Below are 15,918 nucleotides of genomic sequence, written 5' to 3'. Positions count from 1 at the left end.
TGCACAACAGTGCCTAGAATCCCCCCGTCTCCACTGTGAGCCCCCCTTTGTGAAGCCTTCCCTTTCCATTATGTGATACTGAAGGTTAGCTAGAGAAGGCTAGAAGCTCCTGTCGCATTTGTAGGGGACACAGGGCATCCCAGGATATATAGTGCGCATACCCCACCATGTGCAAGGGTTGCACATGTATCTATCTGACCACATGTCTGTTCCTGATACCTGTTAGTGTACATGTGCTAAATATAAATTTTTGTACTAGTAATATGTAATTTTGTCCTAGTAATATGAATCTAGGAGGAGTGTCGTGGTGAAGCATCTTTTAAATTGTTTGTTAAATTATTTGATGACTTTTTTCATTTTTTTAAAGACTCTGTCACATTTGGAGCGTGATCTAAATTACATTACAGATATAGTTAAGGTATGTAACTTTTTTTTTGTGGCTTTCCTTTGTCTGGATGTTTTTCATTTATATCTTTATTAAACCCTGAGTGACTTATTTTTCTGTTTTAGTTGAATGCATTTGATCCGCGTCACCTTGATGATATCAATTTTGACATCCGCTTGTCGGCATTCCAAGACATCACTTCCCATATCAAGAAAATGAAAACAGTGGATATCGGCTATTTTGTTTCAGTTATGCATAATTGTTTCTACTCCATACAGGTGAGCTATACTCACATGGAAAACATCTGCCCTTGCTTTTATGGTGGTGTTCCTGGAAATAGATTCTTGTTTTTACAGAAATTTTGATCCCTTTCAGAGTTAAGAAATCCATTTGCCTTCATTACTTTGCGCACCATGTCAGCAGTTGTGGTCTTAGAAATTTCTGTTTGTCATACTTCGTGTCATTAGCAAAAGAGCCATAATCCATCTTAGATGCATGTTATAATTGCCTCTTGGATGCTGTACGAAGAGATAACTGCTGCAGTCCATTTCGCTAGAAAACTGCAAGCCTGCCTCTGTAGGGTGGCTTGAAGTTTTTCCCAAATTGTTGACCGTATTTGTGCACACATTTCTATATTTTATAATTGTTCACTTTGTAATCCCAAGTGCCATAATTCTTTTATTTCTTCAGTTAGGGGAGATGGCTCTTAGCGACAGTGCCATCCTCTGCTTGAATGCAATTATTACCTTGCTTGCTGAAATTGATCACACAGCAGAGGAATACAAAGAAATAATCCAGCACACACTTTTGGAAGCTCTGAGAAAAGGGCTGAAGAGTAAGACTGAGGTAAATGAGCTCAGCTGTATATGGGTGTCTGTTTGTGTTTTTTTGGAAGGGGAGGGTGTGTGTACAGTTACGTGTTTCCTTCTTCATCCTTTATTACTCAGATCTGAGATGCTCTGAATTTAGCAAAAACCCAAATAGTCTAACAGCACAATCCTATGCATGAGTGCTCAGAACTGCCGGGCAGCCTAATTCTGAGCTGCCCGGAGCACCCAGATTCAATTCTGTGCCTCCCACACTACCACAGGAGGCTCCTCGGGAGATTCGTCCCCTTCCCCCGAGTAAGGTAAGCAGCCCCACAATGGGGCTACTCAGTATACAAGTAAAGGCGCTTGTGTGGTGCGCCCAGCCCTCCGCGAGCGCCCTGGATCCTGTGGAGCTCGGCTCTGCAGATCGTCCTCCAGCCCGCCCCCCGGCCCGCCTCCCCCCTGCCCCTTGGCACGCTTCCCCCCGCCGGCCTCCCCCCTCCCTGGAACGCCTCCCCCATGTCCCCGCCCCCCACCTCCCGTTCCACAGCCCAGCGGTCCGGAAGACCGCCGAGCTGCGGAACTTGGGCCGCCGCCCAGCGCTAGCCTAGAATAAACTCCTTCGCTCTTTGCTTGATGTCTTCTCTGGAGCATCAACAGCACTCACCTGCCTTTAAAAAAATTCTGTTCTACCTGCTTTGAAGGGGATAGGGAAAGACAGATTCTCTCATGTACAGTACACCTTGCGTGGCTAGAGGCAGTTACTCCCTACATACCTGCAAAGGGAAAAAGAACTGGAGTTAGAGACTCCTTTGGAAGAGTGTGACTTGTGGCTTCCAAAATCTAGTGCTGATGTCCTTATATCAATCCAAACCATACATTATTCAATCTCTTTCACTTTCTCTCTCTCTCTTACTGCTCTTAGAGCATTCAGCAGGATTACACCTCGTTACTCTCCTACTTGATTCGAACATTTCCAAATCACCCAGAGTTTCAGGACCTGGTTCAGCTGACCGACTCCCATGACCCAGAGATGGACTTCTTTGAAAATATGAAGCATATTCAGGTAAAAAGACAACCCTGTTTCTGACCACTCTTAAATTTTCTTTTTTTCTTTTGCTGTGATAGTGGAAAGATCATACTTCTAATCACTTTAAAGGTAAGGAGGTCCGAAATGTTTCACTTTGTGCAACCCACTCAAGAGGTGCACAAAGTCTCATCAGGAAGATCTGCACAAGCCCCACTGAAACAAATGTGAGCTGCACAAAAGCCTTGCCCTGCCCAGTGTAGCAGCGCAAGATGCTGCTCTGGGGAGCACCCAAGGCTTTTGAGGGCCTTGGTGCTTGGTGGGAGACAACACAAGACTTTATCTTGTGGCCTGATGGGAGAGTGCTAAAAGCAGAAGCACTCTGAGGGTTTGAAAGTTAGATCTCGAGGCAGCAAAGCGTTAGAACAATGAATAAAACAACAGACAAGTATAGTAGCGAGATGCAGAAGGAAGGCTAGATGCAGAAGAAGAGCTCCTGGGATTCAGCCTTCTCTGCCTTTTATTCCTTCTCATACAATTCACAACAGGCTGGGGTTTTCCATTCTCTGATCTTGTTTACAATACTAAACCATGAGTCAATAGTCTGTGTAATAGAGAAATTTCCAAGAGGAAGCTGAGACTCACACTGGCTGTAACCAGCCAACTTTCTAGCTTAACCACAATCACATTCTAGATATGATTCTTTATAACATCGCCTTGTTGACAGGCCACAGAGCCTCAGACTCAGCATGTCGCCAAGGCCGCACAAGCTTGCTCTGCGCATGTGCAAAGTGTGCTTTGCTTTATTGCCAACATACTAAGGCTAAGGCTAGCGCCTGTGTAGGTAACCACTACAGCTCAGCCCAGCTTTATTTAGATTTCTGTGGGGTTTTTGCTTAAGTTGTTCCAGTGCATTGCACCCAGTGTCATTCCCCTTTTTTGTGAGTAGAAAATGATGTGAGCGTGGCTCTTCTTTTTGGTTTGCCAAATATCCACAGTGGCTGATCATTCCTAGAACAATAGTTGTGCATGTTTGTCTTGTACACATGAGTATAATGTCATTTAAAGCATTCTAACACATGTTTGTTATGGTTTACTGTTTATATTGACTTCAAAGAGCAATGGCTCAAGACTATATGGTTTTATTTGGAATTGATCTGACTGTTCCTATACAAAACATCTATTGTAAGAGTAGAGTAAAGAGCAAACGATGGAGTAAGTTATCCTCCAAAGGTATTTGGAGAAATTTGAAATAAAAGCTAGGACTGTTACCTGGTTAAAGAAATTATTGAAAAGACTTTTAATGATTCAATGTGCATAAATCTGCATATAGCTAAAAAAGATTAAAAAGCATATTTCATTTTTAGAGCTGAGAGAACTTCTGCCTGAAATTAATGGGCGGGAGGGTTGGTTGAAAGGGGTAATTGAAATCAACCTAGCTTTTGTTGTCATTTGTCGTGACACCTGTTTTGTGGAAACAGCACATAATTTCTCAATCTTTCTCAGATTCACAGAAGGGCACGAGCCTTAAGGAAACTAGCTAAGCAAATCTCTGAAGGCAAAACTGCACTTTCCTCAAGATCTCTTCAGAACTACATTATGCCTTATGCAACTACTACTATTTTTGATGAGAAAATGCTAAAGGTGAGTTTAACATATTGAGAACACTTTCTAAAATAATTTATTTGCCCTTCATGCCCTTTTGGTACTTTATTTTGATGGGACAGGACACTGTTCAAAAGTGGAGAAGAACTGGAAACCGGAGTGTATTTTAGATCTATTTCCATACTAACTTTAGCATCGCCTCTTTCTCTTAGAATTGGGTTGTTTCATACAGAGAATTTGTCAGTTAGTTTACTAGTGGTAGTAGTTACTTTAAAAAAATTAAGGTTTTGAGCTATTTTTCAAAGAAACTGGGTCTGAATGTGACTCTTTCTTCAATTGACATTGTTGCACTGTTCTCATGTCCACTTAGTGCATTATACATCATGTAATTTAAGAATATAAAAATGAGCTGAAGAAAAACTTTGATGGGTTTCTGAATTTTGCCAAACTTGTAGCTCACTTTCAGTACTCAGAATGTGGATATAACTTCAGCTGGGTGAATTTTTCAGCAGCTTACAGACCTACTATTTAATTCAGAGTTGTTGCTTTTTCACTCTGTCTTGGGAGATTTTGGGGGAATGCAGTTGCGTTCCCAGGGTGGCGGGGGGCCCTGCCTTTGTCATCGGAGCCATTCCAGGAGGCAAAAGTAATGTGGAGTCATCTCCTCTGTATTGCTTTCACCTCCTGGAATGGCTCTGGCAATGAGGTGGAGGGACAGCTTGCAGGGGGTGATGAGGTGCCCTGCAAAACTTAGCACTGTGCCCCCCCCTACTGGGAACGTCACTGAAGGGAGGTTCATTGAGACACTGTTCATCTTATTTTACATTTGCTTTGTTAGTTAACTTTAGGCAGAGTTTCTGTCCTGCTTGAACATGGGGAAGACTAGAGGTTTTCTGTTTCTGTTTCTTAGCATGAAAATATGATAACTGCTTCAGTGGAAATGGTGGGAGCTGTTTGCAGACATCTTTCTTGGTCAGCATATCTCTATCACTTGAAACATTTCATACACGTCTTGCAGACCGGACAAATCAATCAAAAATTGGGTGTCAGGTACAGTAAAAATCAATGTTAAGATCAGTCATTTCATACTAATGATAGTGGGAATAAAATAAACACACTGACAATCTCTGTCTCTTTAAGATGTTAGTGTCGCTTTTACAGACTTGCATGCAAAAGTTCCCTTCTGCTCAGGTTCTAGTGGAAAGCCCCTTCTGCTTGCAGCTTAGCAGAAGAGCTTTGTATGATAGAAGAGACCCCAATTCCCAAGAAGTTCTTTGTTCATAAAGTCATGGCCTTTTTTATGGCCTTCTGGAGTTTATGTGCTGCAACCTGCATCTCTCTTGTTCACCATGTGACTCATACACGATGTAGCTCCCAATACCTACACTGAAAGAGCTTTTCTGCTAGTGTTTGCACCAGGTGTTTACAGAAGAGTACCAAGGCATCTTGTACACACAAAATTGGGAATGAGTCTCATTGGACTTCTTTCTGAGTATACGTGCATAGGATTGCCCTGTAAGTCTTTTTTTTTTTTTCCTTCCACACATGGTTCATTGGATGTAAACCTGGGTTAGTGGGAGCCGCAGTACTATGTCTGCACTAAAAGATTGTATTTTGTGCTGTTTTAATCCACGTTGGCCAGAATTCAAAAGGTATTCTAAGGTTGAGCACACTAAGGGCTCAATCCTAACCCGCGCTGGAGCAGGCAAGCCAGGAGGCTTGCGCTGCATCCAATGCGGGATTGCAGCGAGCAGCGGCTCAGCCACGGGCAAGGGGAAGCTCTTCCCCTTACCCGTGGGTAAGGGCTGCACGCCCCTATGGGTCTCTTCAGACCTATGCCACCTCCAGAGGTGGTGCAAGTCCGAGGAGACCTGAGTGGCTTAAAGCCACTCCGCTAGGGATGGGGGTTGGGATCTGGCATAACCACTGGGTCCCCGCCCCTGGCTCCCTGTGCACTCCTGGGCCCACCCTTCCCCCACCCAGTAACACCCCCTTCCACCCCTCCCCATGCCCCCCACGCCTACCTTTGCCGCTTATGTCGGCGCGCTCACAGCAACACAAGCGGCGGCGCAGGAGCCGCTGCGGAGGCTTCTGCCTCCGTCTGCGCGTCGGCGTATCTGAATGCGCCGACGCAGCTCTCGCCTAAAAAAGCGCAAACTTGCTTTATGGCACGTTTGTGATCCTCCAGGGCCACCTATAGCGGCATAACTGCTGGTTAGGATTGCACCCTAAGTAGAATATTTGACCTTTTTCAGTGCATAGCAGACACACACACAGACCAGGTATGTGTATGCACACATTCTGTATCACATTTGGAAGTATCCTCACTTTGAGGTCTTAACTGATTAGCTGTTGCAATCAATATATTTTGGACTGTTTTCTATTTCCCAGGTGGCTTACATGCTTTGTTCTTGGAATCAAATGATTGGGTTGTATTGTGGTAACTGGACTAGTAGGAAAGATTTTAGGATGGAGAACAAGAGAGAGGCATGGGCAGGGAGACCTGAAAGAGGAGGAGTAGCAGCATTGTAGACAAAATGGGTTTAATCTGTTTTAAAAGTTGGACTTTTTAGAATTAACATCTTATTATTCCCTCCCCCCAAATCTGTTTGACAGTGTGCTGGTTATGGTGCTGGAAGCTTTTCATTTTGACAATGACACTCTTGAAAAGCAGCTTGAGATGATGCAGAATGAAGGTAATATCATATATTCATATATCAGATGATGGAACCATCTCTCCTTATACAACTTCAATTTCTCATAGTAGTGCACAAGGAAAGTTTCAACTGACATGGTTTGGGGATTCTAACCCATATTTTTATCCCTTTATTATCTAATGGAACACCCTCTTTCTGTCATGCCCCTTTCTTGACACTTTTTAGAAACAAAACATGGCACTTTTCTGCTGCTTTTAATGTAGTTTGATGCTGCTGTTTATCTAATTTTAATTTGACTTTTGCTTATTCATCTATTTATTGTAGTTTTAGTAGTTGATGGTAATTTTTACTCTTTTATATGAGCTCTTTCATGGCATTTTTCTTTGTTAAAAAGCAAATTAAAAATATGACTAAATAAATCAATGAATAATGGGGTCTTTACACACTAAGTAAGGATGATGAGATGGAACCATACAGTTCACTGAAAGTCATGAATGCTCCATGGATTCGCCAGAGTCGGTACTGGCCATCGCATAGCTAAAGTTTTTTCTTCTCAATCTGCTTAGCAGATGCAGAAGCTGAAGCTATTGATGCTGAGCCTGAAGTAGAGAATGAAGCCATGGAGACGGAGCTGAGTGATGGAGAAGAAGACCAAGAAACCGGCATCGAACTTTCTAGTGACACCAACAAACCCAAGGAGGCTGCATCATCTGTGCCTGATCAGCCTGCCAGTGGAGATGTTGAGAACTCCCAGGAAGCCAAGAAACCCATTTTCTTCTTGTGCAGGAATAAGGAGCAGTTGCAGTTTCTGATTAGACATATTCAAGAAACAGTCACTGGCAGCATTTTGCCCAAATTGAAACGATGTCTCACTGCAAAGGTGCATTTCTAACCCTTCTGCTCAAAAAATCCCCCAACTAAATATATATTGACTCCTAAGAAGATGAGAATTGAAGGTTGTTTGCTGCTGCTGAGCCCAACAGGGGAGAGGAGGAACCTCGGTTGGGTGGGGGAAGGTGGTTTGTTTTATAGCTTGCCACAACCTTTTCTCTGTATTTGGGAATTCTGAGAACCTCTCCATGGGTAAAATCATCTTGTCCTCAATATCTAATGGGGATGTCCTTTCTCAACTTCTGTTTTATACGTCTCTTACTATATACAGTGAATTTACGTTAATGTCTCTAGTATAAGAAAATTGCCCACATATGTAGTCCTGCGTATTGGTAGAACGCCATTATACAGTCCTTTACTCCAGTGCCCCCTCCCTTCCTTCCCCCCACTTCATTCCTGCATAACCAAAAAACATTGGTAAATACCATGCTCGTTTACTGAGTTTTCTTTTTTATTGGAGTCTTTCCGTTGTCCCCGCCACCTTATAGATAAGATCATTGCTGGTAGCCATCTTACTTGTAAGCACCTGGTACTGGCGTTTGTGCCTGGGCTTAGGTATAAGAATGATGTCCATCAACAGCAGGCAGGCAGCGTCTCTAGTGAATGATTTTAAGAAGCATTTTTGCTGAACCTTGCAGGTCAAAAGAGATGAAGAACACAAACTTGTGAAATCTAAAGTTGTGAATGACGAAGAAGTAGTTCGTGTGCCATTAGCTTTTGCAATGGTCAAGCTGATGCAGACTCTCCCAGAAGATGTCATGCAAGGGAATTTGCCAAGGTAGAGTCCTCCTGATAAATGTGAAATTTGTATAGTATGAACCTGTTGGAGATAAGCAGTGTAAACAAAATATAGACTTGCTGGAAAGCACTCATCTTGAAAAGCAGCTCTCCCCAGTTTTTCTTTTGCTCCATTGTACTTCTCTGATTATTTCTGTCTCTCTCTGGGTTCCAGCATTCTCCTGAAAGTCTGTTCTCTCCTGAGGAACAGAGCACAGGAAATCCGGGACATCGCACGTAACACCCTGATGAAAATAATGGAGGCTTTGGGGGCACAATACCTGCAATATGTCTTAAAAGAAATGCAGTCAACCCTTGTCCATGGTTACCAGGTAATGTTCTGGTCTTATTCCTCCTTCTAACTCTTGACCAGTTAGGAAAGAGAGAGTTATACAAGCACATCAGAACTGTATTTTGCCATAGCTTAGTAGCATGAACAGATTATACTGTGAAGAACGTATAAAATTCCTGGAAAGGTTGAAATCCTGAGCCAGGTGGTGCCTTCCTCCCCTTAATAGCAAAGACATGGGGGAGTTGAATATCCTCTAGCAAAGGAACCTTATTGATTTACATCAGATTGGTGGGGAGAGGCAGCTTCCCCTACTTAACCCATCATACCAGCCTGATTTGGGAAGAGCTATTGCCTTATTCTAAAGGTATTTGGAGTAAGTTTATTATTAGAGTTGGATTAGTGTTGCAGTCTGAAGATCTCTGCATGCAACAGGAAACACAGTCTTATGCAGGAATCTTTGTGCTCTGTGTGTGTAGAACCAATGCTTGGTGCTGTTTTGAGAGATAGGACTAAAAGTTTGAACAGGTGTAGAAGTGGGAGCCTGAGCTCAGAAATTTTGACATCGCATTATACAGGAAGTTGAGTTAGCCATCAGTAGTATAAAAACTGCTGAGAAGACCATCATAACAATCATCAAAATCCTGTTCCAGTTGCATGCCTATGTCCTTCTCTCAGTCAAAATGCTTTCTTGAGCAAATGTAAAGTAATTTGTTTTCTTCCACTTGTGTAGATGCATGTCCTAACATTCACAGTCCACCTCCTGCTGAAAGGCCTAACCAGTAACAGGCTAAACGTTGGTGATTTGGATCCTTGCATAGAACTCTTGATTGAAGTAAGTTGGTTGAATACAAAGTCGGTGCATGTGAAAAATACCAAATTCAAAAGGAGTTTGTTTCAGAGATGCTGTGTCGGTCTTTAGGTTCCAGCTTCTTGGTTTCTTAACAATGGGGAGAGGCGAAACCGAGGGAGAGGCAGTTTGCCAATTGAATAACTTCAGGGTCCAAATAATAATCTTTCATGAAGGAGCCCAAGTCATGAGCCATTACAGTATGTGGGAAAGTGGCAACAGACCTCTGAGGAGGTCATGGCTTTCGAATTTATACAGGATAGGGACATGGCTCAATGGTGGAGCACCTGCTTTGCAGGCAGAAGGTCCTGGGTTCAATTCCTGTCATCTCCACTTGATGAAGACCCCCTCTGAAACTCCTGAAGAGCCATTGCTTATCAGTGTGGAAATACTGAACTAGAGGGGCCATTTGTCTCACTCAGCATAGTCATTGCTTTGTCATTTCTGGCTCTTATGCTCTCCTGGTTTCTTTTTATGCCTTCTTGAAAAAAAGATTTTCAATCAAGAACTCTTTGGGGAGGTTGCAGAGGAGAAGGAAGTGAAAGGCATCGTTTCCAAAGTCATGGAGGCCCGCAGAAGCAAGAGTTACGATTCCTATGAAATTGTTGCCCAGTATGTAGGGAAGGACCAGGTGACCAAGCTTATCCTTCCATTGAAAGAGGTAAGACCGTGCCACTAATTTTTCAGGGAAATCTTGAAGTGCAGCATGCTGTGAATAAAATTATCTAATTTTTTTGCTGAATGTACACTCTAAGGACTTTTATTGTTTGGGGGGGTTGCAGCCACTTGTATAGTTCCGCATTTCCATCTGTTCTCCTTTCATGAATAATCCTGGCACAAAGCTAACTGTGATGTTTCCATAGTCAGCAGCTGCACAGCACTCAGAGGGGCTTTGTGGTCTTATTCGTGGCCTTTCAGCAGGATTTGTCTAAGAGCTGCCAGTCCCTACCCCCCTCTAGATAAAATATGTGCAGCCATTTACACACACAGATTAAAGTGCAGATATTTGTGAATAGCGTGGTGAATTCAGCCTATAAGGTGAGTTGCATGCAAGAGTAAAATGAGCAAGGAGGCAAGAGGGGACAGTCTGTGACACTGTGGGGCATTTGAAGTGAATTGTCCTAGTGAAATGAAGGCAGAAATGTGCTATAAAGGGAGATGCAAGAATTCAGTCCTAATATGATGTTGTCTGGCAGATTTTAGAGAACACCACAAGTCTAAAGATGGCCCGGAAGGTACACGAGACGTTTCGCCGCATTGTGTCTGGATTGATCATGAACACAGCAATGACTGCAGAGTCCGTTCTTCTGCTTAGCCATGGCCTGATTAGTGAAAATCTACCGTTGTTAACAGAGAAAGCGAGGTACGTTTTTACAGATAGTGTAGCCATGATTAAAGCCAGTTTTCTTGACTTTGTTTGCTGAGACAAGTGCTTGAATGGCAATTTTCTGCTTTGAAAAGTATGTTTACATATAGAAGGTAGGAGGAGCCATTTTCCTGTGGTTGGCAGTAAGGTCCAGATTTGAACCCCGAAGTCTTCATTAGGTCAGATGTCCGTAGTTTCCATATTGGAGCTATTCACAATTATTTGTTTTAGTTCTTTCCACTGAAGTTGTTGAAATACATTCAGAACCTGGTATCTGGTATCCCAGTTCTGGAACCCCCTTGGTATATGTTAGCATCTGCTGTGAGTCAAATCTGTGGATACCTGAACCATAGATACCTGGCTCTGACTGTATATGCCTTCTGTTTTACACTTTGTACTTATGTTATGGCATATGGAAGATAATAGATATAAAACCGACCTGAACAATCTCATATGGGAACTTCAGCAGCATTCAGTATTCCCCCAGGATAAGCTAGGAGTAACTTTTCCCAGTCTATCAAATTTGGGGTGCTTGTAACATAGTGCCTGAATTAAACCACCTGCTCAACCCTTTCATTAAGGGTTAGGGTTGCCCCTGGATGACAGTAATCATCTAGATACTTTGCAGTTTGGGTTTAGACATGGTTTTGGGATTGAAACAACTTTGGTTGCCCTTGCACTGTCTTTCTCTGGGAACTAGACAGAGAGTGCACTCTTGCTATTTTTTTCAGACCTCTTAGTGACTTTTGATTTCATCGACCATGATTACTTTTGAGCCACCAGGCAGAGATGAGCACAGTGGTTTCACTCTTGCTTGTCAGGTAGGGTTCAGAAGGTGGTATTTATTGTTTAGCCCCTTGTTCACTTGCCTGTGGGATCCCACAAAGTTTCATCTTCTCCCTCATGCTGTTTAATATCTGTGTGAAGCTGCTGGGAGAGGTTATCCAGAGATTTGGAGTATGGTGTCCTCATATGCTGATAACACCCAGCTCTATCTCTGCTTTTCATCTGATATGGGGATAGCTGTGGGTGTTCTGAATCTATGCTTAGAGGTGGGTTGTAAACATTTGAAATTTAATCCAGGTGAAACAGAGGCATGCCATAGGTCAATAGATTAGGCTTCCAGCCTGTTCTGGACAGGGTTGCACCTCCTTGAAGGATATCAACTGATAATCCATATTGTAGTTGCATCACACCTGGACTGTTGTATAGTGCTTTACATGGACCTACCCCTGAAGATGATCAAGAAACTGTAGCTGGTATAGATTGCAGCAACCAGGTTTCTTCCTGGAACCTGATTGTCTGGCAACATCACTGGTGCTGGCTTTGACCTTTGGAGCCTTATATGGCTTTGGGCCTGGATATTTGAAGGACCACCTTCTCCATTTGTACTTGCCTGTGCTCTACAATTAACATCTGAGGGCTGTGGTTTGGATGTCACTGCTGAGTTACAGCTGGTGGGGATGCAGGACAGAGTTCTCTCAGTGGGAGCATTGATACTATGGAACTGTCTCTGCAGAGCTGGCCCAGGTTGTGTCTTTGTTGAAGGGGGTGGTTTCATTTTGGCTATCCACTGAGGTCTAAGATTTTTTTCCCCTGCTTGCTGATCCGTTGACTGCTAATATTTATTTTTTTCTTTCTTATGGATGGATTGTGTTTTAAATAATTGATGTTAGTCTTCATGTGGAAATAGAAGAGTGTGACCTAATTTTTTTTAACAAATACATTAGCAAACCATTTAATCCAGATTAGACTCCTTTAAAGTCACTAAATTTACTCTGAAGTGAGTAGCTCAACTTTATCATCAGGCAGTCATGCAAGTATGACCCAGTTCTGTCTTCCCTTGTGCAGTGTAGTTCCTCTGAGCTAATTGCTGACACTGTTGGTGAAGACCTAAAACCTAGTTTTGGTTCTCTCCATAAATGATTTTTTTCACCCCAGGACCAAAGCTTCCACTCCTCCAGATCCCCGTTTGCAACCAGAGAGCTGCCTTTTACTTCTACCAACCCCAGTCCGAGGAGGGCAGAAAGCCCCTGTAAGCCGCAGGACAAACATGCACATATTGGTTGAGTCAGGCCTGCGGGTAAGAAAACGATGTTTTCTAATGTTTTAAAAAACTGACAGCCCAATTCTATGTCTATCTACTCAGAAGTAAGTCCCATTGTATTCAGTGGGGCTCACTCCCAGGAAAGTGTCTTTAGGATTGCAGCCTGAAATTTTACCTTTATGCTTTAGTAAAAAATCCCTCCCTTCAAAATGCATGATTGATCTGGGTTAACAGTTCTTGTTTCCTCTAATCAGGTGGGAGGTGTCACAAACATCACCCTTGGGGTAGGGAAGGACCAGGGGTGATTCCGAAGTCAACCAGGATTTAACCCTCCTCCACCTACACCACCCTCCACAAACCCCCAAGAGCAATGTTTATGTATTTAGCTTACTCCAAGCCCCAGGTCCTATTAACATACATGTCCTTGGTTAATTATTGCACTCCATTTTCATGTAAAAGATTTTTATTATAGCTTTAAGGGAGCTTCAATTGCTCCAATAACATATCTACATGAATTACAGTAGCTTAAAAACAAGAAAAGATCATATCTAAAAAGAGGCTAAAATTACCATCTTTCATGTCTCTCAGCATTTCTTCCAGTATAAAAGCTGTTAACCCCCAGCTCCCTTCCTCCTGCTGTGTGTTTTCAGGCACCCATGCCCAGGTTTTATTCTTTAAATTACTAATGCACTACACCTGGGTAACAAACACCCAACTTAATCCATCTTAAAGGGAAAGGGACTTGCCCCACCCCGTGACAGGAGGTGAGTCCTGCTTCCTTAGCCATGATCTCCTCTATGGGACAGTTCCATACATCTTCATCTCACAGTTCTCATCCCTCATTAATTTATACGCAATTAATGTCATGCATTTCTTTCCTACTATAGCTGCTGCACATGAGCCTGAAGAGATCCAAAATAAATTCTTCAGATGAGCACATTTTAGAAATGTTGGATCCTTTTGTAGAGCTGCTTATCAACTGCCTTCAATCCACAGACGTGAAGGTAAGGGTTGAAGTGCATTGTCGAAGTGCAACAGCTCTTCTACAATGCAGCCACTCACTAATTTCAGCTTGAATCCTAGTCTTTATGCTGCCACTGAGATTAATAAAGGGATTAGGGAATAAAATTCACATACTGAATTTTTAGATGCCAGGATAGATGAATAAAAAAAACCTGAGCTAATTCATGCATAAGTTTCTGTCCTTCATGGTTGCAAGAACAAACTTTGGAAAATGTCCTCTAAAGGCACCTTATTACTGGGTATCCACAGCCATAAAACCGGATTAAGTTTGCTCCTGTGTGGAGTCTTTCACAACTGGCTGCTTGTTCTTGGGTACGCAAAGTCTAATATAAAATGCATATGTGCAAAAATAGTGTACGTGTGTATACTTGCATTAAAATGGTGTTTCCTGTTATGTGTTTGTGTGTAGGTACTGATACCAGAGTACAAAAATTAAACGTGAATCAACCCTCTCCTGGTATGACTTCCAGGAAGATTTAAGCCTTGCACCTCTTGTTGTTGCAATTAAGTTGAGGTCACCCTCTTATCCACATATATTTTGCTTCTCTGTGTTAAAATTATGGTATTAAGTGCCAGAGGTTCAGGGCATGGTTCAAATGTCTTTGATGGCACTGCACTGAGAACCTTATAAAAATAGAATCTTCTATGAGATGGAGAAGACCAGTAGTTTCCATTGAGGAATTCATGGCTGTGGCCAAACATTTCTGGATAGGTTTATTTTATTTTATTGCTTTCTTTTCTTAGGTGATCACTGGTGCTCTTCTGTCCCTTCTCTGGGTTTTAAAGTTTCCACTGCCTTCTGTGGACAAGAACATAGATCAACTAACCAAGCAACTTTTCCTTCTGCTGAAGGACTTTGCCAAACCCGGAGCAGCTAAAGGCCAGAATTTTCATTTGGTGGTTAATTGTTTCAAAGTAAGTCATAACTGAAAGAACAGGATCTGCACTAATCTTTTCAACTGTTTTATTCCAGGTCAAAATGTTTGCATGAAACCTCAATGAGGTAGGATGATCAGTATGATGGGCAGAAGTCATCTTTTGGAAACAGGCCTGTGGATGCTAGCAAATTGCACTTTTTGGACAATTTTTGCTAGTTCTCATTCCTACAGTGTCCCCAAAATGACAGCATTTGATCTGGCTGTCAGCCGCCACCACTAACCATCAACAGAAGTTGGGAGCTGCACAGTACAGCTACCTAATTTAGGATCACCTACTGCAGTGTTTCCCAACTTGTGTGTGCGTTTTTGGTTGAGACTGTTATCCCTTTAAGGAGGGTAGCAGCTCGATTGGGGACCTGTAGATACTGTTATATGGCATTTCCGGGTTTCACTGGTGCTGTTGCTTTACTCACATGCATTTGGCAGCGACTCCCAGAAATGCCATGCTAATGGCATCTATGGGTCCCTGATCAGGTTGCTACCTTCCTCAAGGGGGTAAGAGTCTCAACCAAAAGTTGGGAACCCTGTCCTGGTGAGCAAACAGAAAATGCCTATTCTCTGTTGGCCTGATCCTGATATGCTGCAGCACAGTGGTTCTCAAACTCTACATGAGTTTGAGAACCACTGAGTCTTGGCGGGGGGGGGGGGGGAGCAGCATGATCCTCAGGATTGCACTGCTGCCAGGGACTGAGGGGCTTTTTTCAGCTTACCCTGCCTTGTGCTGGCCTCCTGGGGGTGCAGGGAGCCCTGCGGAGCCCTATGCAGGACTTCCTGCATCTCTAACGCTCAAAAATGTGATTGCAACCCACTTCTGGGTTGTGATTGCAAAGATCGCATCCTGAGGATCGTGCTGCTGCTTTCACTCTACCCCTTGAAGAGGCAGTGGTTCTTGGGCTGATGGGTTGCCACCCACCAGTTTGAGAACCACTGCTGTAGAAGATTAAGTAATATGAAAATTCTGACACTCATACTGAAGCTCTGGAGTAGAAGAAGGTTGTCATGTAGAAACTTGCCCCTCACTGCTCCTTAAAAGTTTAAAAACATATTTACAGAACTGGATCCAAAACAACTGATAATAATTGTCGTCATAATGCCAACTTAAAAGCATGCATCCTGAATAGTTCATAGCTTCCATAAATGAATGTCATAGACAATGGTTCAATGTCTGGGAAAATGGTAAAACGTTTATATTCCCCCACCTACATGTCTTCATGGGTGGGTTACATAGGTTTCCTTGGGCAATAGATTCCATGG

General features: G+C 42.9%; 1 protein-coding gene across 1 annotated transcript in view; it reads left to right on the top strand.

Annotated features, from left to right (window-relative positions):
- The window catches only part of UTP20 (UTP20 small subunit processome component), a 73,689-nt gene that overhangs the window by 44,919 nt on the left and 12,852 nt on the right, over positions 1-15,918 (top strand). The window contains exons 34-49 of the mRNA XM_066634674.1: positions 368-418; positions 511-663; positions 1,076-1,231; positions 2,120-2,260; positions 3,728-3,865; positions 4,737-4,876; positions 6,443-6,522; positions 7,050-7,363; positions 8,013-8,152; positions 8,327-8,483; positions 9,174-9,275; positions 9,784-9,951; positions 10,487-10,653; positions 12,598-12,739; positions 13,591-13,707; positions 14,471-14,641. Coding sequence (XP_066490771.1) covers positions 368-418; positions 511-663; positions 1,076-1,231; positions 2,120-2,260; positions 3,728-3,865; positions 4,737-4,876; positions 6,443-6,522; positions 7,050-7,363; positions 8,013-8,152; positions 8,327-8,483; positions 9,174-9,275; positions 9,784-9,951; positions 10,487-10,653; positions 12,598-12,739; positions 13,591-13,707; positions 14,471-14,641 — 2,337 coding nt within the window. The remainder of the gene's footprint in view (positions 1-367; positions 419-510; positions 664-1,075; positions 1,232-2,119; positions 2,261-3,727; positions 3,866-4,736; positions 4,877-6,442; positions 6,523-7,049; positions 7,364-8,012; positions 8,153-8,326; positions 8,484-9,173; positions 9,276-9,783; positions 9,952-10,486; positions 10,654-12,597; positions 12,740-13,590; positions 13,708-14,470; positions 14,642-15,918) is intronic.

This window comes from Tiliqua scincoides, chromosome 7 (assembly GCF_035046505.1).
Source record: "Tiliqua scincoides isolate rTilSci1 chromosome 7, rTilSci1.hap2, whole genome shotgun sequence".
NCBI classification, from domain to species: Eukaryota; Metazoa; Chordata; class Lepidosauria; order Squamata; family Scincidae; genus Tiliqua; species Tiliqua scincoides.
Note: the sequence above shows the minus strand (reverse complement) of the source record. Positions and strands in the feature narration are given on the sequence as shown.